Source organism: Pezoporus flaviventris, unplaced genomic scaffold, assembly GCF_033815535.1.
Source record: "Pezoporus flaviventris isolate CSIRO_AGI_PZ_B2104156 unplaced genomic scaffold, CSIRO_AGI_Pfla_v1 ptg000012l, whole genome shotgun sequence".
Classification (NCBI taxonomy): domain Eukaryota; kingdom Metazoa; phylum Chordata; class Aves; order Psittaciformes; family Psittacidae; genus Pezoporus; species Pezoporus flaviventris.
In genome coordinates, this window is record NW_026892560.1 from 1044371 (window position 1) to 1070403 (window position 26033).

The window sequence follows — 26033 nt, forward strand, 5'->3', positions numbered from 1 at the left end:
TACCTCCCATCCCATGAACGGCAGCAAACGGAGCAGCTCACGGCTCCCCCCGGCTCCCCGCCCCGGGGCACCCCGAGCCCCCCATGCAGTGTGTGGGGCGCAGGCAGCTGCCGGGGTGGGGCCGAGGCGTGGGGCGGAGGCTGAGCCTGCTGCAAGCCCGGGCGTGCGCCGGGCACCACCAGCGCGGCTCTGCCGCCTCCTCCCCATGGCACAGCAAAGGGGCCCCTCGGCGAGCCCCGGTCCTCCCCCCGTGCCCGCATCCTGCCCCTGCCCCATCCCACCCGTGCAAAGGGAGCTTTGGACCTTCCCACCAGTGCCTCCACGCAAGCTCCACTCTCCTGGAGGACGCCCCGAGCCCTCCTGGGTGCTGTCTGTGAACAGCAGAGGGATTGCGAGGGGGCACAGGATGGTACCATAGAACCACAGCCTGGGTTGGGCTCAAAGGACCGTAAATCTCCTCCAGCTCCAGCCCCTGACACGGGCAGGGACCCCTTCCACTGGAGCAGCTTGCTCCAAGCCCCTGTGTCCAACCCGCCCTTGAACACTGCCAGGGATGGGGCAGCCACAGCTTCTCTGGGCACCCTGTGCCAGCGCCTCAGCACCCTCACAGGGAAGAGCTTCTGCCTTACACCCAAGCTGAGCTTCCCCAGTTTCAGTTTGAACCCATCACCCCTTGTCCTATCGCTCCAGTCCCCGATGAAGAGTCCCTCTCCTGCATCCAAAAGCGTACTCCCAGCCTGCACAGCCACGCACCCACCACAGCGAGGGGACAGGGGCCAAGGGTGATGGAGAGAAAGGAAATCCCGGCCAAGACAATGATTTTATTTTTTTAAAAATAAAAACCCTAAACCAGACAAAACTTCCTGAAAACAGCTTCCTACCTCATAATTTCACAGAAATTAGCTTGGAAACAGCATTTGCTCTCCCCCTGCTCACGTACCTGCTTTGGGCTCTGCCCTTTCCCACCCCAGCCCAGTCCCTGGGTGCAAGCAGCGCCAGCCCCTCACGCCGAGGGGCTTTGCCCCCCATCCCTACGGCCACGGCAGCGGGTCCCCACCCCGCAGGGCAGAGCCAAACCCCTTCTCCCCCCCTCCACGGTGGCTCCACAGGAGGAGGGGAGGGTTTGGGGAGCCCCAGGGACCCAAATCCCCCTCCTGTGGGTACCGGAGCCCCACAGTGTGCAGCCTGACACCGGAACAAGGTGCTGGGTGTTTGGGGGCGACCCAGGGAAGGGCGAGCACCGGCTGCGGGTTCGGGTACCACCTCCCACCTCCAGCATCCCCAGCTCCGGGATGAGCCTCGGCTCCATCCCTCCCCCAGCCGGTCCCGGCGCTACTGAGTTAATAACTGCGGTTCTGACTACGGAATTAGACCCTTATACAAAGACCTCCCCGCTCCCCCCCTCCCCGGGACACCTGCGGCGCGCAGCGGGCACCGGCAGCGGCCGGGCTGGGGACGAGCGGGGCGCCCATGGCCTCCGGGGCGGCGGGGGGGGGGCAGCGGCTCCGGGCCCCGCGCTAGTCCTTGGGCGGCTTCTTGCTGCGGGCGTTCCACATCCCGCGCTTGGAGTGGTGGTAATGGTAAAAGTTCCTGAGACGCAAGCGCTCCACCTCCAGCCCGCTCTGCAGCACCCTGCGCCGGCGGGCGGACAGCGCTCAGCGGGGCACGGCTCGGAGGCAGCCCCCCCCCCGCCGCCCCGGCCAGGCTCTGCCCCTTCTCCGCCACCCGAAGGAAGGGAGCGCGGGTTCCCCATGGGATGCGCCCCCATCTCCAGCCCTCCCCAGGGTCGGGGCTGCTGGACCCTCCCCCCGCCCCGGTCTCACCTGTCCAGGAGCTCCCAGTCCTCGCCGCCCCAGCGGTCTCTGAACTCCTCCGTGTTCATCCCCCCCACACGGTCAAAGTCCGACTTGTAGATGCCGAAGAGGCCGAAGCCGTTCACCTCCCAGTAGCCTGGATCGGGAGAGCAGTGAGGGGACCCCCAGATCCGAGGCCATCACCTCTGCGCTCCCCCCACTACCCAGGCATGCCCCATCCCAACCCCTTTTCCCATCACTGCTCCACCTCCCCGAGTGTGGGACAGCCTGGTTTCGGGGAGCATCGCACCCAGCGCCCCACAAGCACCCTTGGGCTCGAATCCCATCATCGTAGAGCAGAACAAGCACGTGGAGCCAAATGCAACCCAAACCATTCTCCAGGGGGAAGGTGGGGTGACGGGGGGGGCCCCGCTCACCATTGGGCTCCCGGGGGGAGCTGCCGCAGCTCAGGCGCATGACGATGGGCGCATAGGCCAGCTTCCCCTCCACGCAGTGCTTCCGGATGCTGTCCAGGATGTTGGAGGGGAAATGGATGTGCAGGTCGCAGAGGAACACGATGCTGTGCCCGTCCTGCGGGAGGGGACAGACACGAGCAGCAGGATCAGGGTGAAACAGCTCCAGGAGGGAAGCCAAGGTCAGGCTTGAATCCTCTCCCCGGCTCACCTCGACCGTGTCCACACCAGCCTGCAGCCCGGCCGAGCGCTCGAAGTTCCCCGTGCGCCGCAGGTACTGGTAGCTGAGGGCAGGACAGGACAGGGATGTCAGTGCTGGTGACCAAAGGGACTCAGCCACGAGGGGGACAGGGACCACTGGCGAGGGCAGGGGACCTTCCTGAAAGCCTACAACTCATGCCAAGGGTCCCCGCATGGAGGCAGAGGAGGTTTCTGCACCCAGCTCCTCACGGAAAGCAAGTTTAAACCCCCAAGAAGAGGAGGAAGGGGGCAGCAGACAGACCCGTGCTGGGGTTGGGAGGAGAAGCAGGTTGAGTGAGCCATGTCCCACCAACAAGGAGCCCCCAGACCCCCATTGGTGCCCTGTGGGAGCACAGTGGGACGTGGGGCTCGCGGTGGGTACCGGGGCAGATGCGCATCCTGCAGCGCCTTCTCCACGTCCATGTCCTCGCTGTCAAAGTCCACCAGGATGACGTTGAAGTTGGGGTCCTTTGTGGCCCCGTACAGATGGGCCATGTCCGAGATGAACTGCTGGACCCAGCGGGCTTGGTTCTTCACTGCAAGACACGGCCACAGACGTCCCTTAGGCTCACCATTGGGGTCCCAGGAGCACCCCATTGTCCAACCAAACCAACACCCCTTCTGATGGGAAGCAACAACCTCAGCATCCCATTGGAAGCCATAACCTCAGCACCTCACTGGAAGCCATAACCTCCTCCTCCTTGGGCCAGCCTGGAGATGCAACTGGGGAGCAGAGGGGTTGCCCTCCTGGAGGATGCTGAGGGCAGTGGGAGCAGCAGAGACCCAGGAGACGCACCCTGCCATCACCTACCGGGTACCACGAAGTGCACCATCACGTCCTGCTTCCAGCTGAGCCGCAGGGGCCGGCACAGGATGGGTTTTCCATAGAGGATGCTCCAGGTGCTCGGCGGGGACTCGGTGGCCCCCAGCGCCAGCCCCTCGGGGTTGGCCTCGGCGCTGTCGTCCTGCTTGTCCTGGTGCAGGAGGACGTAGACGTACTCGGAGAGCCGCACCGTGCGCTGCCCGCGCTCCGCCAGCTCCAGCTCCAGCAGGTACCGGTTCCCCCGCGCCGTGTCCCGGCGCTTCTCCACGTTGATGATCCTCAGGAGGGTGTAGATGCTGTGGGGAAGAAGCAGTGATGGGTTCAAACTGAAACTGGGAAATTCAGGTTAGATTGGGGCAGGAACTCTTCCCTGTGAGGGTGCTGAGGCGCTGGCACAGGGTGCCCAGAGAAGCTGTGGTTGTCCCATCCCTGCAGTGTTCAAGGCCAGGTTGGACACGGGGGCTTGGAGCAAGCTGCTCCAGTGGAAGGGGTTGGGGTTGGAACTGAAGGAGGTTGAGGTCCTTTCCAACCCAAGCCTATGATCCTATGAAAGCACCATCACGAGCTCTGCTCCCCGCAGCTCCCTTGCTCAAGGGCCAGCCCGAGCCCCCCCTCCAAGGGTGAACACGCATCCCCCCGGCTCCCACCCGCACCCTGCTCCCTCCCTACCCTCCGTTCTTCTCATTGAGCCTCTCCATGTACTGTGCCACCACGTCCACCACCTCGCTCTCGCTGAGCTGCAGGTTGCCCGACACGTTGCAGCGGAGGTCGTTCCAGTCGGAGCGCAGCAGCTCGAAGTCCACGGCGCTCACGCTGAACGTCCGCTGCCAGTTGATGGAGTCCTCCAGCCAGCTCTGCTGCAGCTCCCCCCCCTCGTAGCTGTAGTCGGACACCTCTTCCTCCTCCTCCTCCTCCTCCTCCTGGCCCTTCCCCTCCTCCTGCTGGGACGCCGTCGTTTCCGACACCTTCAGGAAGGACGTCACCAGCGTCGCCTCCGAGGAGTTGTACCCGGTGGTGGCCGCGGCCCGGCCCGGGGCAGGGGTTGTCTCCTCCTGGGTCTCTCTGCTGAAGAGCCCCTGGGTGCCCAGCGCGAGGAGCCCGGGCAGCGCCCGCCGCTCGGTGCCCGGCCTCGGCTCCCACCTCCAGCCGCCCGCACGCGGGTTCTTCTGCCCGGCAGCGCCCCTCTCCCTGGAGATGCTGCTCAGGAGCCAGGGGCTGCGGTGCCCAGGCACGGCACGGAGCTTGCTGGAGGCGACGGGATGCTTCTGAGGGCTCCTGGAGTGGAGATGGACCTTCTTGAGAGGCTTCGGGTAGAGGAAGAGGCCGGGGAAGGCCGGCTCCCGGGCCGGGGCTTTGCGCTTGCCCGGCTGCAGCCGGGTCACGTAGACCTTCTCCTGGGGTTTCTGGGCCTTTCGGTCCTCCCTGGGTGCTGCAGCCCCGCTGGGACCCGGCGTCCTGGCCCTGCCACCGAAGACGGGAGCAGCGCGGTGGGGTTGGAGGCTCACGGCCCCGGCACGCTTGGAGGATGCCGGCAGCCCCAGGTCATCCTCCTCGCCCTCGCTGGGATCCTGGGGCAGCCAATGGAGCATCCTCCCGTGGACCTGCCCCGGCACGGGGCCCTCGTCCTCCGCTCCATGGAGGCCGGGCGCGGGGCTGGCGCTGGGCTGGTGGGAGGTGCTCCCCCTCCCCGCCTGCCCCGGTGCTCGGGGCACGGCCTCATCCCGGGCCGGGCCCTGCCTGCGCCCGAAGCTGTAATAGTCCAGGTCATGGCCATAATCCCTGGTGACCGGCGGCGTCTCCTGCCCCTTGGCTCCGGGTACCGGCACGAAGCTCCTCTCCTTGGCTTCGGGAGGCGGGTCTGTGGGCTCGGGGCTGTCCGCTCCTTCCTCCTCCTCCTCCTCATCCTCGAGGAAATCTGGAGAGCAAAGGCAGAGATAAACACCCGAGGGGCCTGGTGCTGGCCCGAGGCAAGGAGGCAAAGCCTGTCCCAGCAAGAGATCAACCTGCGGGGTGAGGGACGGAGCTGGTGGGCACTGAGGGATGCTCGCCAGGGCTGGCAGCTCCAGGCTCTGCCCATTGACCCCCCCAAACCTTGGCTGCACCTTGGCACCGCTCCCATTCCATCCCAGAGCAGACCCAGGGCAGCGGGGCCAGCTTGAAGAGCCCGGCTCCTGCATGAGCATCCCCACGCTCCATGCAGCTGCAGCCCTGTGGAGCCCTCCCTGCTTTCCAGCCCAGAAGCAGATACACAGATTCAGGAAGCAGCGAGGGCAAATCCCAACCCTGGCATCCCACTTCCCGTCCCCCACAGCGCTTGTGGCCGAGCCAAGTGGGAGGTAGGACCACGGAGCACATGGAACAAGCTGCTCCAAGCAGCTCCCTCCCGGAGCCCGGGCATCACTGGAGGCATCCCAAGCAGCTGCATCTCCAAGTGGATGGGTTGCTGGGCAGGATGCGTGCGCTCAGCCCCTGCCAGCGCTGCCAGCGGGGAGCAGTGACTCACTGTCTGCGTTGAGGAAGAGGAACGGGCGCTGGCGTGGATCCTCCTCCTCTTCATCCATCTTCATGTACTTGTAAAAGCCAAACCTGGAGAAGGAGGAGAAGGACGAGGGCCTGGAGATCAGGGAGGAGCGGGCGGGAAGGGACGTGCTTGCACACACGTGAGCTGCTCAGTGGGGAACAGACCCGGCTGCAGAGCAGGCACCGGGACACAGCCCGGCTCCAAAGGGAGCTGGGATCCCAACATCACGGAACCGTGGAATGGTTTGGGTTGGAAGGGACCTCAAAGCTCCTTCAGCTCCAACCCCTTCCACTGGAGCAGCTTGCTCCAAGCCCCTGTGTCCAACCTGCCCTTGAGCACTGCCAGGGATGGGGCAGCCACAGCTTCTCTGGGCACCCTGTGCCAGCGCCTCAGCACCCTCCCAGGGAAGAGCTTCTGCCTTATCTCCAACCTGAACTGCCCCTGTTTATTTGAACCCATCACCAGCAGGAGCACGGCCGGGTCTGAGGCCAGGATGTGCCCCAGAGGTGGGAAAAGAGCCAGCCTGGAGGTGGCCCTTCCACGGGGGACGGAGTCTGGGGACACACGGCTGAGGAGGCCTCGTGTCAGCGCTGTTCCTCCACCCAGCCCCAGCACTCACTTCTCCAGGTAGAGGGGGGACTCCCGGTAGAAGCACTTGTTCTCCGTCTCCATGTGGGTGAGGCGCGTGAAGTCGTTGGGGTACACGAACGAGAGGTAGACCTGGGGACACGACCACGGCAACGTCATGGCTCGATCCAGGCATGGGGCTGGGGCAGGACCTGAGGCCCCCAGCAGCGAGGGGACCCCCAGCACCTCAAGCACCCCGTGGGGCTTTGGGCTCCAGCGAGAGCCGCGTTCTCCTGGGTTTTAAGGGGTGGAAACAGCCTGGCCCTGGCTGGGGGCTTCGCTGTGACCCCCACGGGCGTGTGGCCCCATCCCGCTATGGGGAGGCACTCACAAATTGCAGGCCCTGGTAGCGGGCGATGGGGAAGTCCTTCACCACGTAGGTGGGGCTGTAGGCACAGGGCACCAGCACGTTCTCCACGCGGGAGGCCTCGATCGCAGGGGCTGAGGAGAAGCAGCAGCAGCTCAGCCCCAGGCCGTGTCCTGCCACCCCTGTACCCAACCGCACCGCAGCCTGCGGCCCCTGTAGACCCCAGCAGAGATGCTCTCCACCCTAGAGATGGGCAGCAGGGTAGGAGGGATGCTCTGGGTGCCTGCGCCAGCCAGGTCCTGTCTTTTCCTCCCCCAGAACCCCCCAGAGATCCATGAGGATCCCGTCCCAGCCGCTTACTGAGGAAGAAGGTGTCCCTGGGGTCAGATTTGAGCATGTCAGCCCCGTGCTCGTCTTGCTGAGCCTCCCAGAGGTAGCTCCCGCTGTGGCTGGCCAAGGTCTGCGGGATGTGCTCCACGTGGTTCATCTTCAGGGACGATTCATCTGGGGAAGGCAAGGACAGGGGCTGAGCCCCACAGGCACAAAGAGAGCTTGGCCCCAGGAGCAGCCTCCAAGGTGGCACTTCCCAACCTCTCCATCCCTCCCCGCCAAGAGGACTCAGAGGCTTGGAGCCAGCCCAGAGGAGGCCACGAGGATGCTCAGGGGCTGGAGCAGCTCCCGTATGGAGCCAGGCTGAGGAAGCTGGGGCTGTTGAGCCTGGAGAAGAGAAGCTGCGTGGAGACCTCAGAGCAGCTTCCAGTGTCTGAAGGGGGCTACAAGGGTGCTGGGGAGGGACTCTTCATCAGGGGCTGGAGCCATAGGACAAAGGGTAACGGGTTCAAACTGAAACGGGGAGTTCAGGTTGGAGATAATGAACAAGTTCTTCCCTGGGAGGGTGCTGAGGCGCTGGCACAGGGTGCCCAGAGAAGCTGTGGCTGCCCCATCCCTGGCAGTGCTCAAGGCCAGGTTGGACACAGGGGCTTGGAGCAAGCTGCTCCAGTGGAAGGGGTCCCTGCCCGTGGCAGGGGTTGGAGCTGGAGGAGCTTTGAGGTCCCTTCCAACCCAAACCAGGCTGGGGTTCTATGACTGGATTCTGCTCCCAGGGGAACAAGAGCAGATGCTGCAGGAGGCAAACCCAGCTCCTCAGGCTCTCCCATGCTCACAGACCCCGGGACTGATCAGCCTAACGATGACTGCCATCAACTGAGGAGCACCGGAGGACAAGGGTACAGCTGATGTCAGCCCGGCTCCCACGGCATCGCTCACCAGGCTCAGGGACGAGGGGAGCTCTAACCCCAAGGACACAGGAACCACAGCCCCAGTGCAGGTGACGGCAAGAGGAGCTGGTTGTGCCTCTGCTCGGGGCTGAGGTGTCACATCACCCCTGCCATCCAGCCGCAGCACCTCCCGCAGGGGGTCACCGCGCTCCAGTCACCGCACCGCGCTCACAGCTGCCTGCCCCAGCACCAGCCCGGCCTGCTGCAGAGCTGGAGGGGAGGAGGCAGCTCCCCAAGCTGCAGGATCCCTTCCCCAGCCCCACATTCTGCCTGCCGCAGGGAAAGGCTCCCCAGACGTGTCTCTTGGTGGCTGAGGTTGGGCTGCAACCCCTGGGAAAGCCTGGGGAAAGGGAAGGGAGGAGGAGGCTGGGGGTGCTGCTGGCAGCCCCTGCACCATGGTGATGGGCTCCCTTCGAGTGATGTGGCTTCACCCTGGGATGCTGCTGGACTCCAAGGGAGCTGGGAAGCAGGAAAGAAGCATAAAGAGGCAGCGCTAATGGACAGTGGTTGTGGGGGGATTTATCCACACATCATCCATCTCATGGGCACCTGCATCAACAGCAGCGATACCCCTCCATCCCTCTTCTCCTCACTGATCCCTGCTGCTGCCTGTCCCCTCCTGCCTTATCGACACCTTCCAGGCCGTGATTGATGACCGGCCCCAGCGCACTGAGCACTGGGGCAGGACCCATCTATCACATCCTTTCTCACTGCCACGGAAGGGGCAGGAAGCAGAAGATCTATAGATTTAATTAAACCTTGCTCCATCCATCCCTGCGCTCACAACAGCTCAGGGCCAGGCCACGGAGCCAGCCCCCCATGCTCTCACCAGCAGGGATGAGGTGGGAGCACCAGGAGAGCTGTGTTTCTGTGCCGTGTCCATTCTTAGGAGGGTCAGAGCATGCTCCTAGCACCGTCCCTACCCACTGCAACCCCTTGCTCCCAATGGGGCTCCAGGAAACCTGGAGAGGGGCTTTGGCCAAGGGCCTGTAGGGACAGGCCAAGGGGAATGGCTTGAACCTGCCCGAGGGGAGACTGAGCTGAGCTCTGAGGCAGAAGCTCTTCCCTGGGAGGGTGCTGAGGCGCTGGCACAGGGTGCCCAGAGAAGCTGTGGCTGCCCCATCCCTGGCAGTGCTCAAGGCCAGGTTGGACACAGGGGCTTGGAGCAAGCTGCTCCAGTGGAAGGGGTTGGGGTTGGAGCTGGAGGAGCTTTAAGGACCCTTCCCACACAAACCCCTCGGATTCTAGGATCTGATTTCCCAGGACCTGGTTTCCCCCCCATGCTCCGGTGCTGTCCCTCCCCTGCACCAGCACAGAGCCTCCTGAGATGCTGCTGCCGTGGCTGCAGACGGACACGCTGGCTCTTACCTGTGTACAGGGAGATGTAGGAGGAGTCGATCACTTCGAACTTCAAGCTGGGGAGGAAAACTCGCCACTAGGAAAGAATAGGACGGGATGGGGATGAGCAGGAGGGTGCCAGGGGTCAGGGTGCAGCCGCTGACCCCGCACCCTGCGATGGGTCCTGCCCCGTCCTCTGCTCCCGGGATCTGCCTGCACTGATCCCACTGGTCGCAGGTGGCACCAGTAACCTCATAGGAGGCAGCGCAGCCTTGCGGGGGGGGCAATGACACCAGGCATGGAGCAGGGAGGCCACAGCACCCATCAGGGCCACAGCCAGAGCCCCCAACAGCCTCCCCTCGCCCGCAGGGCTGCACACACACATCAGGTATGCACTGGGTCCAGAGGGTCCCCGCCGCCGCCTGCACTCAGCCCATGACGTGCATCCTAAAGGCATTTCAGGAGCCTTTGTCTGGACAAGCCCTGAATTCCCTGCAGGAGCCAACGCTCTGCTCTGCTTTCCCGGAGCATCTGAGGCTTCCCCCCAGCAAGAAAACCTCCCTCTGTTTGTTTGCAGAGCAGCAACTCGGATCCTGTCAACCGGGGGGAGGCTGGAGCCCGGCGAGGGCCCCGCTGGTGCTGAGCAGCAGAGCGGCCAGGAAGGGCTGTCCCCAGCCTCCCGGCTGCGCTGCTGGCCCCAGTCTGCCTCCAGTGATTGATGATGCTTGGGAGAAAGGAAACCTTTGCAAGGGAGCCAAGAGCTTCCCCTCCCAAAGCCAGCTCCTGACACACGCTCGGGGCTGTGCCAGGGCTGCGCAGCCAAGGCAGGCAAGTTCGGATTTGAAACTCGGGGTGTCTGCAGGGGGGAAGGAACAAGGGACCCAGCTCCATCAGCTCAGCTCAGCCGTCTGACCCTGGCGCTGCTGGGTGCACACAGCGACCAGGACCTGCCTGCCCTCGTCTAACACAGCCTGGGCTCCCCTTGCCTGTGGCAACGGGCTCCTCTGAGAGGGACCTTCCACCTCTGCCAGCCCCTCTGCAGGAGGCCAGGGAGAAAGGAGAAGGGACGGTGCTGGAGCCTGGAGCAGAGGGAGCACATCCCATTCCAGGAGCACATGGGGCAGGAGCACGGGGAGGGACAGCAGGGTCTTTAGCTCCCCAAAGGCCATTGGAATGAAAGGATTGGGTGAGCACGGAGAGGAGCTGCCTGTGCCGGGCGCCCTGTGCAGGAACAGCCCAGGGAGATGGGAGATGAGCCCGGGATCAGGGCAAAGCGTTCCAGTGTGCATGGGAAGAGCCCCGGTGCTGGCTCCTGATGGGACAAGCCCTGGGAGGAGCATGGGGTGGGGGGGGCATTTACTCACCCCAACTTCCACGTGGTCTGAACCCCGGTCGTCTTGTTTGTGCAGCAGCTCGAAGTAGTAGCGCCTGGAGGACATGAGGCTGCGAGAGGGGAGCAGCTGGTTAGGGATCACGGGGTGACACTGAGCGAGGCGATGGGGAGGAAGGAAACCTTTACAAGGGAGCCGTTTCGGGAAGCCCTCCCCGTCCTGCTCACACCAAGGCTAAACCTTGCTGGGGCAAGGGGCCAGCAGCGTGGGGTGGGCACTGCTCCCCCATCCCACTGCGGCTCCCGGAGACCAGGGGACCCCCATCCCCACCTCATCGTCTGCAGAGCTGGCTGGGGCCCCCAGCGCCTTCCAGCCACGGGCCTGGGGGCACGGCGGGTTGAGCCCTGACCCCTCCTGCCTTTTGGGAAGGGGCCGTGGGCAGGGTCTAAGCCCTGGGAGCCCCAGCTCCATCCTGCTGGGACGGGCGGCGGGAGCGAGGACGCACTCACCGCAGAGGCTTGGACACTTGAGAGCTGAACTTGGTGAACTCCCCCGGCGCCGTCCACTCGGTGCCCAGCTGGGGAGGGAAGCGGGAGCACGTGAGACACCTCCAGGACACCAAGAGGGCACAGAGCCCGAACTCTCATGGGATCTCTCCTCCACCGCCATTGGGCGCCATCCTGTGCTGCTCTTCAGGCCAGGGGATACCTCAGGAGCTCTGCCCCAGGGCCTCCTTCTCCCAGGCTGGTGGCATTCGTGTCACAAAAGCTTGTCACCAGCCAAGAAGACCCCCAAAAGCTCATGGCAGACCACGGGGTGTCCGGTTATAGGAGACAGCACCAAGAAAACCCAGCGGCAAAGATCAGACCTCCTATTCTGGGGCATAAGCTGGTCTTTGGTAGCTACAACCGGGATGGGACCAAGGGGCTGATGGTCCTTCAGAAGCCAAAGCAGGGGCAGAGATGGGACCAGGCTGAAGAAGCCCAGCAGTTCCTAAGGGGATAAAGAAGCAGGAGCTGCTCTGGCCAAGCCCACACAGACCCCGTCCTCTCCCTGGAGGAGCTGCTGAGGCAGCACAGGGACCTGCAGAGGGAGAACCTGCGGCGGCTGAAGAGCTGCCACGGGTTTGAAACACCCTTAACTGAGCACTAGGGATGCCCAGGAGGGCCCCGGGGTGGGTTTCAGTGTGCTGGGAGCGAGGCCCTGAGGGAGGAGATGCTCTCGGTGGGAGCTGGAGCATTCCCAGCATGGGGAATGGCAGAGGGTGCAGCGGGACACACGTACCCTGCCCACGAACGCCACGAGCCGGGAGTTGGCCGGGCTCTCATCGGAGCTGAGCCACAGCTCCGAGTTGTCGTCAGATGCCACGGAGAACTGGAAGTCCGCTAAGGAGAGAGAAGGAAAAGGTCACCACAGGGAGATACAGCAGCCCAGGGGCATGGGCTCAGCCCCGGAGCATCGCTGTGAGATGGGGAAGCAGGGATGGAGGGATGGATGGAGGGATGGATGGACGATGAATGGATGGATGGATGGATGATGAATGGATGGATGGGTGGATGTCATGGGGCCACCCAGACCCCACATCTTGGCTCTGTCCTGGATGAGATTAGGGCTTCACCTGCCTCTGAAGCCACATGGGAAAAAGGTTCAGGACCCTCCTGCCTGAGAGCCAGATTTTGGGGCTGTCTCCAAGAGCCCTCCTGTCTCTGGGAAGGGGAAGGAGGCAGCTTCTCCACGTTGCTGCAGGGGAGCCGAGGCCAAGCTCCATCACTCACCATCCTTGAAGGGGTGGATGTAGCCAAAAATCCTCAGCCCGTAGTTCTTCCATTTGGGTGACACCGCCAGCTTCTTCACTGTGGTGCGGGTCTGCAGAGGAGACAGGGACATGACAGCATGAGCAGCTCATGCCCAGCCTCATGCTTTGCACCAGCATCACCCAGCCCATCTCCTCCTTGTTACCGCAGGGTCCCGTGCCCCTGGCACCAGAGGGGACATGGAGGTCCCACCAGCACCCACCTCTCCCTCCGTCCCTGCTCTGCTGGGAACTACTTGCCCCAAACCCAACCCAACCGCTTGCAAGCAAAGGTCTTGAGGAGCAAGCCCAGAGCCAGTGCAGGTCCAGCAGCATCCAGAGTGGACGAGAAGACCCTCCCTCTGACCCAGCACCATCACACCAGGGACTCACGTGGGGAAAGAGTGGGAAATGGAGGTTCTTCCTCAGGTGCCTCACGGCGCCTCCACACCAGTCTTCGAAGACGTGCAAGTTTGCCTTCCCCTTGTACTGCAGGATGAGAGGGAGACGAGGGGGTCCTCCTCACATCCCCCTCCCCTCCAAGGACTGCGCCAGGGCAGGATGCTGAGCCCCACGGGTGTCACCTGCCCGGCCTCAGCTCTCCTGCAGTGACACTGAGCTCCCATCCCTGTGCCAGCCCCAGGGCCACAGCACAGGCCCCAGCAGGTAACCCCCTCCTGCCACTCCCCTGGGTCCCAAGTGCACTTGGACGTGGGCTGTTGTGTGGACACCAAAAGCCCAGCCCCATCCTTCACTCACGCCCAGCACCCATCCCACCGGCACAGCCAGCACCAGGGGACAGGCTCCACGTGGATCCAGCCAGAGAAGACAGGCAGCAGAGTGAGGGCCTGATGCTGTACCTGAGGAGGTGCCCTCATGGGTACCATGTTGACCCCAGGATCATGCAGAGCCCCCAGGATGGGTGATGGAGAGCAAGGAGGAGGATGGATGGAGGTGGCCCTGGAGCCTGGCATGCTGGGGGGACAGGGGCTGCCCAACAAGGGGCCAGGTGGCCCTTCTCCTCCATCACCCCCTTTGCCGCTCCCTGCCCACCTACCTGCTCATTCCAGGACAAAGGCTGCTTGGTCAGGTTGAGCTTGGGGCGCGCGGTGGCTCGGTTGGACCGGGAGCCTCTGGAAAACCATCCCTCCAAGTCCTGCCCATCGCTCTGCCCAGGAACAGGAGGGAGAGATGAGAGATGGGAGATGAGGACCAGCCCCGCAGTGGCTGCAGGACGTCTCCCTACAGCACACATCTCATTTGGGGCGTCGAGCGCTGCCAGACCAAGGGGGGAGCTTTCAAGGTTAAAGGCAAAGGAAAGCAGGGGCAGGAGGAGGCAGGAAACATTGGCGCAGTGTCCTGGGGAGCAGGGTCAGAATGTTCCAGCTAAACTCGTTTCCCTTCCTCTGCTGAGGAGAGACTGCTCCAGAACAGGGAGTCTTCTGTTCAGCTGAACGTTCAGCTGGGCTGAGGAGCTACTGCAAAAGGAGTGGTTTGGGCTCCATCTCCAAAGGGGCAGAAGCAGTCCCTGTGCTTACCCACAGGCAGAGGAAGTGGGACGTTTAAAGGGAATTAAACATCCAGTCCCTTGTGTCTCAGAGGCATCAAGTGAGCATTCACCTGCCCCCAGCTTGCTGAAAGGGTGACGGGTGGCAAGGAAGAGCCCACCCAGAGCATCCTCCTTTCCTCCTGTCGCAGGGGGACCTGGCCCATGGCAACCCACACTCAGCATCACCCTCTCCGCGGATGGACCGGGGGGGACACGGGGATCCCTGACATCTCTCTCAGGAGGATTCACCATCATCATCCTCCCCCATGGCCTCAGCTGGGCAAAGAGGGACTGTTCCATCACCCAGACAGCAGAGCCCAGGTGGGAACTGCGGCACCGCAAAGCGCTGCCCTCGGGATGCACTTAGTGCCAAAGACATCACTAGCAAAGAGCCCAAATGAGCCATTGACATCCCGAGGGGGGAGCGCTGCCCTTGGGAAGCAGCGGAATTGTGCCGTGCTCCATGGAAGGATTCACCCTCCTCCCGGCAGAGCTGAGGGGTGATTCCTGCTGTCCCCCTCCTCACCCGGCACCAGCTCGTGCCTTCTCCAGGCACCTCAATGTCCTCCTTTGTCTCTTCCCCAGTTTATGAGGAGCTGGGATCCATCAGAGCAGGGCTCTCCTTCCTCCCGCATCACCCTGCTCCCCAGCCAGGCACAACCAGCCTCTTCCCCTATCTCTCACGCAGCCCGAAGCTGGTTCTGCTTCTGGCACAGCTTACACAGGAGGGCAGCGCCGGAAGATGCCAGACTCCTCCCGGAGGAGCACAGACAGGGCAGGATGCGCAGGGCACCACACACGTTCCACTGGCACCTCGGGGATGCTCTAACGCGTGCTGCGGAGCGGACCCAGAGGCTGTGCCCCCCCTCCCCGCCCCGGCCCCGCTGGGCACGGCTGGGAGCACCCTTGGCCGGCCGTGGGGCACAGGAGCAGCGACCCGCGGGTCCCCCCCGGCTCCCCCGTTACCGCCGGCTCCTCCTCGCGGCTCTCGCTGGAGTCCTCGGCGGTCCCGCGCCGCGCCGCTGCCGGCGGCCCCCGGGCCGGGTCCGTCACCTCCGGCGGCCTCTCGCCATCTGCGGGGCATGGAGTGAGAGCGGCTCCGAGGGCTCCCCCCGGGGCACCCCTCCACGGGACCCGCGCCCGCACGGGAAGGGCAGGCGCTGCCGCCGCCGCGAGCGGGGGGACCCGGGGCCGCTCCGGCTGCACCAAGCAGCAGCTTGCAGAGCTCATCAGCACCAGGTTTAATTGCACACACACACACACACACACACCCCACCGCTGCCCAGCTCTCGGCCTTTACGCAAGACACGGCCGGATGAGCTCCTGTGGGATCGCCTCCTCCTCCATCCTCAGGGATGCATCCTCCTGGAGCATCCCGCACTGCCCTGAACACACCGGATCCCAGCCGCCCCCCCCCCGGACATATTGCCCCCAGATCCATCTTCCCACCGCAACACCATCGTGAAGAACTCAACAGACCCATCACATCAACTGTTACCGCGTGCTGCCTTAATTATTCCCAACCTACAGAACCCATCACTTTCGGGCTGCAGAGTGGGTGCCTCTGAACCCTTCAGACAGACACCCCAACCCTGGGGGGATGGAGGGGGTTTGCAGCTCTGGTACACAGCATGGAGCTTCAAACCAGCACCAAGGGATGATGAATGCGATGCTCAGAGTTGGGTGTCCAAGGGCCACCACCACAAACACCCATGGGTCCCCCCCAAAACCAGCCACCCCTTTATCACAATACAGAGGAGCCCCAGACACAACAAGCAGTGGTGCAGTGCTGTCCCCTGGCCATGGGCATCACCCAAGGGGATCACCAAAACCCTCCCAAGGCTATGGCAAGCTGCCCCCCATCCTTCCCCAGCCCCTTCCTCCAACCCCCATCGAATGAAACAGCCCCTGTGGCTGCTGCAGTGGGAGCAGTTGGGTGCCTTCAGACCCCACAGCCCAGCGAGGAGGGCCTCGTGGTGCCCCATGACACGCTCCAGTGCCATTAGTATTCCAGCGGCAGCACAGCCAGCGTCTCCTTGGAGATGGCAGCACAAATCCCATCCCCTCCCGAGGACAGGAAATCCAGCTCTAAAGCCCCTTCTTCTGCTCTCAGCCATTCTTCAGCCCTGGCAGCTCCCTGACTCCCTCCTCCCCTCACCCATCTTCACCCCATCCCTCCTCCCCTCACCCATCTCCATCCCTGCATCCCCACGGAGGACGATGTGGAGCACTCCAGGGAGCGGTGGGACTGGATCCAGTACTGGTCTCCTCTGCTCTCAAGGACCCCCATCACTCCTAGGGATGCTCAGCAGCGGGAATAAAGCTGATCCTCCCTGTACCGAGGCCACAGATGCCGCTGCTCTGACACAGAGCACTGGGGACAGTGTGATTCCCCCCTCCCCACGCTGATCTGGGGATTAATCACAGCAGTGAGGAGGAGCTGAATGCTCCCAAGGGACCTGCTAAGGGATGGATGCAGCAGCTGGATCCGCAGTACCCACAAAGGGTCTCTCTCTCCTGGCCTTGGGGCAGATGAACCTGTCTCCCATGGGATTTGCCAGCTCAGCATCCGTTTGTGATGCCATCTGGAGGAGCCACGCTGCAAGTCCCGTCCCCAGGATGAACTAACTCCAACACGGGCTTCTGCTGCCAAGCCCCAGGTCCTGGTGAGCAAACCTGAGCTAGAAGAATCCCAGGCTGCATCCTCAGGGATGGGGTGGACACAGTCACTCCCCTCTGGGTACCACACCTGGGTTTGGCACTGGGTAAATAAGAGATTTGATATAAGTTGGAGGAAAGGGAGAGAAAACATTCCCTGCAGCACGATCCATCCTTGGAGGGTCCCAGGACCCAAAGCCACGATCTCCTGCTCACCTTCCGTCTTCACCACCCAGCTCCATCCTCAGCAGGATGCTCAAGCAGCTCCTCTCAGCCACTAAGGGAGCAGAACAAGGCTTGTACTCCCTGCCCAGGTTTGTGTCCAAGTTAAACATCACCGCTGCTCTGATGGGGTTTGAGTAACCCAGGCTCAAAGCCCGAAGGCCTTCAGTGAAACCCTCTCTTCTCCAGGTGGGGAGGGAAGCGCTCGCATCGAGAGGTGCCGCATCCCAGGAGGAGCAAAAGCACCAGCCAGGCCCCAGGAAAAGGCTTCTGGGCTCTGCACTGAGCTTGTTCCCTGCTATTTAAATGCTGGATGGGAAGGCCAAGGGCAGCCCTAACCAAACACCCAAGCGCTGATGAGCCTGTGTGGGAACTGGAACTGAACGCCCTTGGCAAGGGGAGGGAGAGGGCACCGGGTACCAATGAGCATCGCTTTGCTCCTCCCTCCCAAAGCACAGAGACCCTTTGGTCTGAACCTCACGAGAGGAGCAGGTCAAGGGCCATGAGAAGAGGAGGAGAAAGCAGCACCGGGAGGAAGGGGGTTGGTTTCCCCCGGCTTTGTTCTCCCTTTGCATCCCCCAGCACCACGCGGCTGCTCCCCAGCATCCCCGGACACAAGGACACACAGGCATCACCGTGCAACAACCAATCCAGCAATAAAACTGCCTCCTGCTCTCTCTGAGGGACCACAAAGGCCACACAAAGGCAGGCAGCGGGGGGGGAGAGAGGATGGGGGAAGGTCTGGAGGATGAGCGAGGGACCCATTTGTTCCAAGACGGCATCACCCGGAGGGATGCTGCATGGGGATGCATTAAGAGCTCTTCCCAGCGAGCACAGAGCGATGCTGATGCTGTCTGAGCCGTGAGCAGGGGCAGGAGCTGCACACGCCATGGAACCAGCCAGCTCTGAGTCACAGCAGCCTCCAGACAGTGAGCCAGGGCCAAGAGCAGTGCTCGGGATGAGACAGTGGGTGCAGGAGACCAAGGACCGACCCCATCACGCAGCACAGAGACCGGGTTTCCCCTTCCCCTGTGGCAGCCGCATCCCCCGTGCCCTGGGGAGCACAGAGGCCCTTTCACATCGGCTCCTGCCCCAGCTCCCCGCAGCTCTCACGCGAACACTGCCCCTTTCTTCCCTTGCCTTTCGGAGACGGGAGCTCTCCGGCAGCTTCCTGGACGCTTCCCAAAGCCTCCAACACGGCTGGAGGTGCCCCTCGTGTGCTTCCTCCTGCAGCTCCCGACTGCTCCTAACGAGTGCTCCCTCCACGCTCACTGCTCCGCTCCCAGCACCCGGACCCAGAGCCTGAGCTGCCCTGGCACGGAGGAGAGGAGCTCACAGGAGCATGGAGTCCAGCCAGGCCAAGGGCAAGGTCCTGCTCCTGCACTGGGGTGATCCCAGCAGAGACCCAGGCTGGGGGGCATGGGATGGAGCCCGAGGAGCAGGACTTGGGCTGCTGGGTGAGGAGCAGCTCCCCATGACCCTGCTTCAGTGAGCGCTTGAGCCCAGACCCCCCCCGTGTGCTGGGCTGCACCCCCAGAGTGCGAGCAGCAGCTCAGGGAGGGGATCCTGCCCCTCTGCTGCGTGAAGGGAAGACCCACCTGCAGCCCTGATCCAGCTCTGGAGCAGTAACAGCGCTGCCTGCCAGGAAAACCCCAGGATGCTCCCGGCTCCACAGCCCCGGGACACGGCCCAGTGAGAGCAGTGACACGGACGGGGCCGAGGTGAACGGGGCTCGCTGCCATCACAGGGGTGCCGGGGATGCATGAGCTGGAGGAGCGAGGGATTCTACTCCCGTCTACCCCAAACCAATTCATTTCAAGCTCTTTACCCTGCCCATGATGTCCGTCTCGGGTGCAGCAATGGAAATCGATGCGGATCGCTCAGGGCTGGCAGCAGAGCTGCCATGAGAGCGCTCGAGCTGACAAACAGGCTCCGGGAGAGGCAGCCCCGGCGCTCCCATGCTGTCCAGGACACACTCAGCTCAGGGTCCCAGGTCCTTCCTACACACCAACAGCAACCGGATCCTCCCCACTGACCCCAGCTCACATCTCAGCACCCTCTGCCCTCCAGGCACCACCAGCTCCAAAGGAGCCGGAGCAGCTCCAGCGGGACCACGCACTCACCATGGAATCCCAGAGCGCTTTGAGTTGGAAGGGACCTTAAAGCCCATCCAGCTCCAACCCCTGCCACGGGCAGGGACCCCTTCCACTGGAGCAGCTTGCTCCAAGCCCCTGTGTCCAACCTGGCCTCAAACACTGCCAGGGATGGGGAAGCCACAGCTCCTCTGGGCACCCTGTGCCAGCGCCTCAGCACCCTCCCAGGGAAGAGCTTCTGCCTAAGAGCTCAGCTCAGTCTCCCCTCGGGCAGGTTCAAGCCATTGCCCTTGGCCTGTCCCTACAGGCCCTTGTCCCAAGCCCCTCTCCAGCTTTCCTGCAGCCCCTTCAGGCACTGGAGCTGCTCTCAGGTCTCCCCTTCAGGAGCCTTCTCTTCTCCAGGCTGCCCCAGCCCAGCTCTCTCACCGCTCCATCACCACCACGCTCCCTCAATTGCTCTTTGATGCTGGAGCCAGCGGCACAGGATGGGGCTGTGACTGCAGCCACGCAGCTGGCACTGGCACGGGATGCACTCACATCCCTTTGGACACCAGCAGTGAGCAAATATCACATCACACCAGATCCCTCGGGATCCGTGCTGGATGAGGGGGTGATGGGTCCTGTGATACCATCTCAACTGCATCACGGCACAGCCAGGCTGGAGGAGGAACATGGTGCAGCCAAAGGGCCCGTCAACACAGCGCTTGGCCAGCCGGGCCTTCCAAAGGCCCCTTTTCCATGAGGATCTGCCTTCTTCCCAGGCACAGAGGAGGCGACAGTGACCCCAGCTGCAGAGCATCAACAGCTCCACAGTTAAAGGAGGCTTCAAACGGAGCCCCAGGAGGAGGAAAACAGCACAGAATTAACTGTCAGCAAAGGCTCACATGAAAGGGGACAGGGATGTGCTTTAGCGGTTGTTTTATGTCTTTTCATGTTCTTAAAAGGCTTTAAGCTGCCAGGACTTGAAGAGCCTCTGTGGCTGAGAAGCAATGAAGGGACAGAGCTCTGCTCTCCTCTCCTGCTGTCACCAAGGCCCAGCGGGACCCGTGGACATGTCCCACATGGACACACGTGCCAAAAGCATCCCCAGTTCCAGAGGCTTCTGCAGGGACCAGAGCGACAATCACATCCACAGCATCCATCCTTCCCCTGGGGAGGGACCACACAGCTCCCAACGGGACAAAGCAAAGGGTGAAGCATCCCTGGGAAAGCTGCATCCCTGCTCCTGCCCTTCACACTCAGGATGAACCCCCAGGGATCTGCTCCCACCCTCGGCCACCCCAAACTTGAGTGGTTTAGGCAGGATCCAAATCCCTTTCCCTGGTTACAAGGGGAGATCTGAGCTCCCCCCACACCCTGTGGGCAGGAGGATGGGCTCCAGCCCTGAGCACAGCTCGGGGTCCCCACACGGTCACTCCAGATAGCTGTGGCCAGAGCAGAGACAGGACCAGGACCAGGACCAGGCACCCTGCGCCATCCCACCCTGGGGTGCTCACGGCAGCATCCGGAGGGCAGCTCAGGATAAACCACCCCACACAACCCACTTGATTTCATTTCACTTTACCAAGCCCTGGAACCCCCCACATCTCCCCCAGCTTCAAAGGACTTTCTGGGGACCCCCCACAACTGCCAAGGGGACCAGGTCTGGGGGAGGTTCAAAGCCTCGTGCCTCTTAAGAGCCAAACCGGTGCCTTTGAACCACCCACAACAGGCACGTGCCAAATTTTTCTCATACTTCTCCCCCATCACCTGCCAAAGAGCCCCAAGACACCCCCAGCCCCTCCAGCCAAAAGATGGGGCAGCTCACTCCTCCATCCATCCATCCATCCATCCATCCATCCATCCATCCATCCATCCAACTGCTTCCCATCTGCTTATGCTCAGCAGGGCCAGCGCAGTGACAAAGAGCACAGATGGAGGAAGGGTCCTGGTGACACCAAACCAGCCCCTTCCCCTGGCTCCAAACCCTCCTTTCAGGCAGCTTTCAGCTCCAAACCTTCCCTTCCCCGGCACCGAGGGGTTGTCCGTCCAGGGAATGCTGCCTTGACAAGCAGAGATACGAGAACGGGCGATGCCAAGAGCAAGGGAAGCAGCACCAGCTCCTCACAAACCCCGCTGCCTTCCTCTTCAAAGGGCTCTTTCTCATCCTCTCCCCCCCTGCTCCCGGCGCCCCTGACAAAAGGGATGGAGCCCCCCGCGGCCGCAGCGCTTCAGCCTCCCAGTTAAACCCCGATCACCACAATCGCTGCCCGGAGGGGCCGCGTTATCCCTGCAGCGGGGGGGACACTGCTGTGCTCATCCCAAACCTCCTCCCGGCTTGCGAGACCCCGAAGGGCGATTCCCCAGGGAGGGATGGGAAGGACGAGGCTCTGCGGGCTGAGCCGAACAAAGAGCATCCAACCACCACAGCCCGTGGCTCAGCGCAGGTTTGGGAGCCCTCTGGATCCCACACAGCGGGTCCCTGCTCCCACACGCAGAGGCTCCTCTCTAGGCTGAATCCACAAGGATGCACACAGCCAGCTCCAGGTGGTATCAAGAGGCCCAAGATGGGTTTTCCTCCCGAGCGGCCTTGCTTTAGCCATGAATTAGCTTCAGCGTCCCCCGGGATGCATCCTGTGCTCATCCAGTCCCAAACCACCCCAAAACCCAGCCCCCAGCACCACCAATATCCCACATGCCCCAGGGGGATGCCTGCAGGAGCAGGACCAGCCCCTGCCAAGAGCCACTTGAGGTTTTCACTGGCATTTTTTCCCCCTTTCTTCCCACCTGGCACACCAGCATTCCCACCCCATCACCTCAGCGTTTCCAGCCGAGAGAGCACCGTAATGGCCTCATTATTCCAGATGAGGAATCTGTGTGTTCAATTAGGCAGAGAAGGGTAATTATCTACTTGTAGAAGATGAGGACAGGGGGAGTTTCTCAGGGCACCAGCAGTTCCCAGCCAAATTCCCAGATGCTCTGGCTCCATGTGGGGTTGCCATGGGGCACGGGGACACTGGTACCCCAAATAATACCACCCCATCTTCACTGTGCTCCCCAGACCCCACTGTCAGGTCCCCCCACATCACACTCCTCGCCCCGCGCTACTGAAGAGCCTCATGCCCAGCACCTTCAGCCTCCAGGACATGCATCCGCTGGTGACACTTCATCTAATGAGTAATTAACCTCTGTGTGATGAGGTCCCAGCAGCTGGAGCAGCCTCAGCAGCAGGTTCTGGCTCATGGTGGCCAAAAATCAAATCCCAGTTTCTGAATCTCAGGCACCTTCTGGTGCACAGGTCCCTGGGGTGATGCTGAAGAGTCCAGCACCCTCCCCAGATCCAGGGATGAGCACCCCACCCCATCCGTATGGGATCTGGCACCAGCACACACCAGAGCTCCCCACAGCAGGTCCTGGATGGTGAGATGCCATGGATTGAGGAGGAGGAGGAAGGAGACAGGATCCAGGAGGGTGCAGTGACCCCCCCGTCCTCCCACTTGCACACCCAGGGATACCCACTAAGCCCGGGGAGCATCATGTACTGGGTTGCAGCAGCAGGACCAGGGTCCATCTACGTGTGACCAAATCCCTTCCCCAGCCTCCACCTATCCCATTCCCTTCCACCAGCCCCTCTCCACCACTGCACCTCCAAAAGCCTCCATGGGACCTAAACCCTGGCTTTGCCCCACGCTCACAGGGCTTTCAGCCCCCCAGTGCAAGCAGCAGCATCTCCCTGAGCACGGAAAGGCAGGATCCAACCCAGGCGAGGTCCAGCTTCCCCTGCAGAAGCCACAGCAGCAGCACAGCCCCCTTTGGAGCATCCCGCGGGATAGGCTGCGATGCCGGGCACGTAGGGAGGAGGTGAGGGAGGGTAGGAACAGGGCCCAGCACCTCACACACCCCCCCCCCGGGCAGGCAGCGGCACACGCAGGCATCGCGCCGCGCATCCTCCCGTGCCAGGAAATCCTGCGGTGCCGAAAGAGGAAGAGCTCGGCCCTGCCTCAACCGGGACAGCCCGGGATGACCCAGGATAACCCCGGGCAGCCGCTTTGCGGTCAGACCGCTGCTACTTGTGGCTTTGCCATGAGGCTCGACCCTGCAGCGGGGAAGGGGAAGCAGCGGCGCAGCCTCCCCGCAACCCCTCCTCCGCGGGGATGGATGCACGGTCCCTGCTGCTCCGATCGCCGCTATCCCCATTTCCCCTTAAGGCCCCGAAATCTGCAGGATCATGCCGCCGCTACGGTGGGAAACTTCGGGTTTCCCAGCTGAGAGGCTTCACCAGCCTCCAGAGCCGCTCCGTGCGCCCAGGGAAGCCATTCCCCGCCATTCCCTGCCTAAATAAGCACCAGCTCTCATTCCTTCCTGTTTTTTTAGGACAAACCCCGTAAGTTCAGTCCGAGCAGAATCGCTGCAGCTCAAGTTTCACACAGCAAATATTCCATGGAGTTTTATGTCCCCTCCAAGCAGTCCAATGAGGTCTGCAAGGGTAAAAAAGGGAGCAATTCACCACAAAGCGGAACCGCAGGGCGCCAGCACCTGCCCCTCGGAGCATCCCGGATCGCATCCCGGGCGTCCAGAGGGTCGGAGGAGGAAGGGGGTTATTTGGATAGGGAGGCACAGGATGAGAGAGTGCTGGGCAAGGATGGGCGAGTTGGGTTGGGTTTGCCCCTTCCAGGCAGCGACAGTGGCTATAAATGGCCTCTTTGTCATCGCAGCCAAGCGGCGGGCGGAAAAACGAGGCCGGGGCCCCTCGAGAAAGGGGATGAACCCCCCCCCCCAAGCTGTTTGGGGACCTTCCTGGGTCTCCCCCGATCCCAAAGGCACAAGGGCAGAGCACGAGGTGCCCGCGGTGGGGGCCTGCTCTCCCCAGACCCACCCGGGTGATGCGGGATGGACCCGCCCTGGGAGGAGGGGTTTCACCTTGGGGGGGGGGTGTCCCACCTTGGGGGCGCTGGGTGAGAGCGGAGTTGGGGGGGTGGGTTCAGAGAGCCCAGCGCCTTGGGGGGCATCCCCCGCTCTTTGAGGGGGACCCCAAACCGCACCGAGGGGTGATGGGGATCGGGGAGTGCCCCCCGGTGTTGCCCCCCGCCGTTAAAGGGAGGGTCGACCGCCTCGCCCCCCTCCCCGTTACCTCTGCCGTAGGCGAAGGGGAGGCGCAGGGCGCGGCCCTGGCGCACCAGGCTGATGTGGAGGTAGGTAAACCACACGGCGAAGGTGAGCAGCACGAGCAGCAGCAGCAGCTTCAGCTGCTTCCGGAGCTTCTTCACCGGGAGCCGCGGCATCCTGCCGCCCGCATCGCCGCCGCCGGCCTAGCCGCGGCCCATCGGGCCCCCCGCCCGCCCAGCCCGCTCGTTCCGGGCCGGCCGCGAGGGCAGCGGGGCGGCTCGGCGCGGGGACCCCCGGCCTCCCGGGGCATCGCCGCCGGCCCGTGGCGCCGGTACCGCGGGTGGGGAATGAATGAGCGGGGCCGGGCGGGGCGCGGCGCGGGTGATGCGGGACGGGACCGCCCCGATGCCGCCGCAGCCACGCCCCCTCGGCCAGAGCGACGGCACCGCCAGCCAATTGCGAGGCGCCCAGCGGGGGCTCGCAGCCAATGGGAGCCCCGCGAGGGAGGAGCCCGCGGAGCGCCGCGCGTCTCCACGCCAACGGGCCGGCATCCGTGCGAGGGGCCGCGGGCGAGGCCATGCGGGGCGCGGGGGGGGTTGGCTCTGTCCCTGTTCCCGTTCCCACCCCGTCCATACCCGTGCCGGAGGGAGGGACGGGAAGGACTCTGCGAGCGGGGCAGAGCCGGGGGGGCGGCGGGATGGGTAACACGGGCCTCGGTGGGGCCGCTCCCGACCCGTTCCCCCCGCGGCGGGGATGGTACGTTCCGGAGCGGCCGTGGCAGGGCCTGCGGAGCCCGAGCGCCTCGGGTCCGGTCTGGGGGTGTCTGGGACCCCCCCTCACCGATGCGAGCATCCCCGCCCCGCCCCGGTGGGTGCATGGATCCCCCCGACCCCCTCTTGCGGGGATCACTTGGGGATGGGATCGCCGTGGTCCTCTCTGCTGGGTGCGAGCATCCCATGGGAACGGATGCAGAGACCCCCACGGGCATCGGGAAGTGCGAGGGCTGGAGCTCGCCCTGTGCAAAGCACAACGCTAATTAACAATAGGGCTTAATTATGCCCTCGGTGACCACGGCCTCGCCGCTGCTGGTGGCGGAGTCACGGACCGTGTGCCTCGGAGGAGCCGCTCCACGGCTCCGGGGTCGCCCGTGCACAGCCAGGCTGAGACCGGCCACAACTCAGGTCACCGATGCAGGGGCCGGTTCTTGCCTTGGCAAGAGAAAAGAGCGGGTTGGTTTCGTTTCCGGCTCTCCCTCCCCGCCGCACAATCCGAGGCAGCTCCTCCTCCTCCTCGCGGCTCCGGAGGGGGACAAAAGCCGGGGGAAAATCAGTTAATAGAGAGAAAAACCACATCCAGAGCTGGGAAACTAGAGGGCACCAGAGCTCTGGATCGCTGCTCCCTGAGCGCCTTCCCTCGCAGGGTAATTAGCTGATAATTGAGCCCAGTTCAGCCCAACCGGGATGAAAGGCACCGAGCAGAGAGCTCGGTCCCGTTAGGGAGGAGGAGGAGGCCGGGATGAAGGGGATCTCTGCACAGTGGATGTGGAAGAGGCACGTCTGGTGAAATGAAGAGGTTGTTTCCCCTGATTCTTGCACCTCTTCAGCACGGGGAGCAGGAGGCCACTGGTTGTGCAGCCTTCGCTCATAGGACCTCAGTTCAGCCTCTTCCCACCCCACCAGAGGCCCTGGGGTGGGGGGCAGGAGGTTTGGGAACGTCGATGGGTCATCCCGAAAAATTCATGCTAATGGAGGGAAGTGGGACACAGTGCAGAACAACAGAGCTAATACCCATGCACATGCAGGGTCCCAGCCTGACCAGAGCACCCCAGATGTGCCTTTACAGAGGGCTCTTACACCCTCCCAGTGCTCCAGCAGTGATTGGGCTCATCCCCAAGTCCCGGTGTC

The 26033-nt window shown here is 63.2% G+C and overlaps 1 protein-coding gene across 1 annotated transcript; it reads right to left on the reverse strand.

The window, feature by feature from the left end:
- Window positions 1–1473: 1473 nt before the first annotated feature.
- Window positions 1474–24392, reverse strand: B4GALNT4 (beta-1,4-N-acetyl-galactosaminyltransferase 4). Its single transcript, XM_061450998.1, has 20 exons — window positions 24155–24392; window positions 15038–15144; window positions 13580–13690; window positions 12916–13011; window positions 12506–12596; window positions 12015–12115; window positions 11240–11307; window positions 10764–10842; window positions 9430–9496; window positions 7145–7288; window positions 6809–6918; window positions 6470–6570; window positions 5833–5915; window positions 3999–5244; window positions 3318–3625; window positions 2889–3042; window positions 2478–2550; window positions 2231–2384; window positions 1824–1950; window positions 1474–1632 (listed from the first exon to the last, which is right to left on the reverse strand). The coding sequence occupies exons 1-20, from the start codon at window positions 24303–24305 to the stop codon at window positions 1518–1520; spliced, it is 3486 nt and encodes a 1161-aa protein (XP_061306982.1). The 5' UTR covers window positions 24306–24392; the 3' UTR covers window positions 1474–1517.
- Between the last annotated feature and the right edge of the window lie 1641 nt (window positions 24393–26033).